We start from the raw sequence: 1,410 nt of genomic DNA, 5'->3' as shown, positions 1-1,410 counted from the left end.
TAAGGCCTAATTCACGCTGGAAGGGCACAGCAGCAGCAGCAGCAGCAGCAGCAGCGTCAGCAGCAGCAGCATCAGTATCGCTGTGTTACGCTGCTGCTGTTGGTGTCTGCTGCTGCTGGTGTCTGCTGCTGCAGCTCTGTACATTCAGGCAAATATTTATAATAAGAAGTATAAGTAGCAGCAGCGCGCGGAGCAGCAGCAGCAGATCCTGCTGCTGCTGCTGCTGCTGCTGCTGCATGCGCAGTGGATGGGGGGGCAGCCACATGGGAGGGGAGGAGGCGACGCGTTAGCTGCAGCAGCTTCTTGCTGCAGCAGCAGCAGCAAATTGTCTGCTGCTGTTAATGACTAATTTGCTGCTCATGTGTACTAAATAAATATAAAATAGAGGGAAAATAAAGAGTTGCTGCAGGCAGGCGCACCTCGAGTTGCTGCTGCTTGGCCCCAGCTGCAGCAACAGTAGCCGCGGCAGCGGCAGCGGCAGCTGCTGCTGCTGCTGCTGGTGCTGCTGCTGCTGCTGGTTCCATGCGTGGAGTCGGGGCTGAGGGGTTGGAAGCCTACGATCGTGTACTTAAACAGCTGCAGCAGCAGCAGCAGCAGCGGCAGCAGCAGGATATTATTGCGGTTTAGGATGTGCACCAACAGCAACGTCAGTAGCAGCAGCAGCAGCAGCAGCAGCAGCAGGACTTGCTGCAGCACGCCCGACGGCGCAGCAAAAAGGTAGGCTAAGGGGCCCCCCATCTTCACTAATAAAATTGCTGTTAGGTCTTCATACGATCTGTCCCCTGTTTGTTCCTCAAGTGCAGCAGCTGCAGCAGCAGCAGCAGCTGCAGCAGCAGCAGCAGCTGCAGCTGCTGCTGCTGTTGCTAAGTATATCACGTTGTTTGCTCCCTTCTTAGTATTGGTTAGAGGTTCGCACCTCGTAAGAAAGTGTCTCTGTTGACTCTCTTACTTCCTGCTGCTGCTGCTGCCTCCTGCTGCTGCTGCATGCAGCAAGCAGCAGGAGGTAGCAGCACGCAAGGCAGCAGCACCATCCCAGTTGCTGCTGCAGCACCTGTCTCCCTTTGTAGGCAGCAGGGGGGCCTACCATGATTAGAGGGCCCCCCTTTTAGGTCTCTTTCTGCTGCAGGTCCTCTTCTTTGCTTCCTTGATCTTGCAGCAGCAAGCTGTGTCGCCGCCGCCGCCGCCGCCGCCCGAGCAGCAGCAGCAGCAGCAACAGCAGCAGCAGCAGCAGCAAGGGCAGCAACAAGAGCAGCAGCAGCGCAGCAGCTGTATTAATAGCGGAAGATCACCATGGAGCAAGACGGTCCAGCAGAAGCTGCTGCTGCCCTTAGCGACACAGAGGCAGCAGCTGCAGCAGCAGCAGCAGCAGCAGCAACAGCAGCAGCAGCAGATGTCCCCGTAGCAGATGAT

General features: G+C 57.0%; 1 protein-coding gene across 1 annotated transcript in view; it reads left to right on the top strand.

The window, feature by feature from the left end:
• Nucleotides 1-1,290: 1,290 nt before the first annotated feature.
• The window catches only part of EMWEY_00025280 (hypothetical protein, conserved), a gene marked incomplete at both ends in the record, with an annotated part of 6,334 nt that continues 6,214 nt past the window's right edge, over nt 1,291-1,410 (top strand). Inside the window, one exon of the mRNA XM_013478043.1 lies at nt 1,291-1,410. This exon is cut by the window's right edge and continues 1,628 nt beyond it. Within this exon, the coding sequence (XP_013333497.1) occupies nt 1,291-1,410 (120 nt within the window).

The sequence above is a fragment of the Eimeria maxima genome, genomic scaffold (genome assembly GCF_000499605.1).
Source record: "Eimeria maxima Weybridge genomic scaffold, Emw_scaff266, whole genome shotgun sequence".
Classification (NCBI taxonomy): domain Eukaryota; phylum Apicomplexa; class Conoidasida; order Eucoccidiorida; family Eimeriidae; genus Eimeria; species Eimeria maxima.
The sequence above is the reverse complement of the archived record's forward strand: the minus strand, read 5'-3'. Positions and strand labels throughout refer to the sequence as shown.